This window comes from Camelina sativa, chromosome 6 (assembly GCF_000633955.1).
Source record: "Camelina sativa cultivar DH55 chromosome 6, Cs, whole genome shotgun sequence".
Taxonomy (NCBI): Eukaryota; Viridiplantae; Streptophyta; class Magnoliopsida; order Brassicales; family Brassicaceae; genus Camelina; species Camelina sativa.
In genome coordinates, this window is record NC_025690.1 from 22,979,925 (window position 1) to 22,982,132 (window position 2,208).

General features: G+C 40.5%; 1 protein-coding gene across 2 annotated transcripts in view; it reads right to left on the minus strand.

The window, feature by feature from the left end:
- LOC104793061 (U4/U6 small nuclear ribonucleoprotein PRP4-like protein) overlaps positions 1 to 2,208 on the minus strand; it is a 3,592-nt gene extending 1,384 nt beyond the window's left edge. Inside the window, exons 1-5 of one of the 2 annotated variants that reach the window (XM_019226767.1) lie at positions 2,143 to 2,208; positions 1,936 to 2,047; positions 1,533 to 1,671; positions 599 to 1,325; positions 124 to 190 (exon numbers count right to left, since the gene is read on the minus strand). In XM_019226767.1, coding sequence (XP_019082312.1) covers positions 124 to 190; positions 599 to 1,325; positions 1,533 to 1,629 — 891 coding nt within the window. In that variant the 5' untranslated portion in view covers positions 1,630 to 1,671; positions 1,936 to 2,047; positions 2,143 to 2,208. The remainder of the gene's footprint in view (positions 1 to 123; positions 191 to 598; positions 1,326 to 1,532; positions 1,672 to 1,935; positions 2,048 to 2,142) is intronic. The other variant, XM_019226768.1, reaches the window with a different exon arrangement.

Here is a 2,208-nt window from a genome sequence, read left to right on the forward strand (position 1 = left end):
TTCAAAAGTTTGTAGGAGCGTTCCATCAGTTTTCCACAGCTTTGCAGTTCGATCAGCAGAAGCAGTTGCTAGACAATCATCCACAGGGGAGAACACTACATCAGTTGCACGTTCTTTGTGGTCCTTCAAGACAGCAATCTTTTTTGTAACTTGAGGCATCTCCCACAGTTTCGTAACTCCACTTAGAGAACTAGACAAAGAAAAAACAAATTACTAAACAGAGGAGGGATTATGTGTACCACACAAGTCATGAACCTCGAGAATGTGTAATGCAGTTAGAAAGGGCAAATGCACTAGACATGGAGTATGTAATTTATAAGATAAAACTGTACGCCTAACTAACATCATGTTTTTATAAAGATGTAAGGAATTGAAACTGAGGAAAATCAGCAGGTTCAGTATTTAAGAATAGGATTATTAACATACTTCTCAACTGATATATCAATGAAACTAAAATATGCAGGTAGAATGTAGTCTAGTCCAGGTAATTCTAATCAACTAGAGACGAGCAAAAATGTTTCACACCTAAGAAACTATATGTGGAGAATAAGTTAGTTTGTGCTTGAGAGAGTATGAAGGAGATAGAAGAGAGACATACCATGTGGCAAGTATTTTTCCATCACGAGAGAAGGAGCAGCCAGTAAGAGGACGATCGTCTCCAAAATTACTGCAATCAAGGACCATGTTTCTAGCCTGCTTTAAAGCCCACTTAGTCTCTGCATCCATATCTTCATCTGGATCATCCCTCCGCCGCTTTGCACGCTGAATCCTGACAGCAGCTCTCTTGATAGAAAACTTGGCAATTTCTATTCTAGCCTCTCTAAGTTCCTTTGGACCCTCGGTAAAAAAAGGGTATTCTGGTACATCATCATCCACTTCCTCTTTTGGAGCCGCATCTTCGTCGTGAGCTTCAAGCAGTTTATCCAACTGCCCATTCAAATCAAGCCTACCCATAAGCTGAGCCAACCTAGCTCTTCTCTCCATTTCCTGTTCTCCAAATAGAGTAATAGGCTCCCCAAGTCGTCTAAGGCGATCCCTAACAGATTTGTCATTTGTTGGAACTGCGACAGCAGCAGTACGACGCTTTACCAACAGATCTTGCATTGCCTTTTCCTGTCTTTCTCTGACCTGCCTGCTCCCTTCAGAAATCTCAAAATGTTCATCGTCTGAATCCGAATCCGAGTCACTGGTTTTGGCTTCACCATTTTGTGAAACAGGTGGCCTAAAAGTAGGTGGGCGGGCAACTGGAGGATGTGGCATCATTGGTATAGGGGCCATTGGTGGGGGGAAAGAAGGAGGAACCACAGGTGGTAAGGCAGAGAAACCTGAAAGTTGCAGTAAAAGAGAGACGTCAATTAGTAGAGTTAAGGATCACGAAACCAAAGAAAACCCAACAACACACTTTCAATAACAATTGGAAGAACGAAACAGACAAAACAAACTCTCTACCAGGAATAAGTGAAATAGATATAAAGGAATTCAACAGCATGTAACCTTAGATGTAACAACTACTTGGAAAGCTAATGAATTACCTGGCTGAGACGACGAGGCATCTTGTAGAATTGGAGGTGCTGTGATTTGAGCAGTAGGTGTCAATGACAAATTATTATCTTGCTTGTTGGGTTCCATGTTTTCCTTATATCCCCAGAAAACAGCAATCTAGAGAAAACCCTGGAACAAAGAAGAATTCCAAATCAGTTCTATGGGCCTTGTATACACGTACGACGGACGCATTACAAAATAAGAACGAGGGTAGCTTTTAATTCTAAAATCAAAGTATAAGTGCTCTCTTGGGAATTTAAACAAACACCTAACAGACAAAGTATCAAGCTTCAATAAGGGCATATAACTCGTGTAGTTCAAAAGACACAAAGAACCAAATTAAAATCAACAGGTTTCAGATGAAAAAAATCGAAACTGGGATAGTAATTTTACCAGGAATTGACGAAATCCACGAATCTCGTTAGTCTCTTCGAAACCCCTAAACACGAGATAGACTTCTCTGCTGTTGCTCAAGCTCCGTGTATCCTGAGACAAAACCCATAACCTAATCAACAAACCAAATTTGTTAAAAATCCAACTTTACGAGAGAAACAAAAAAGAAGAAGAAGCTGAATCAGAGATACAAAAACTAGTTCATACCTCTTCGGAGACGGTGGTAGCCAAAAACCGGAATAGAAGAGAGAGAAGCTGAGATTTTCCGTTTTA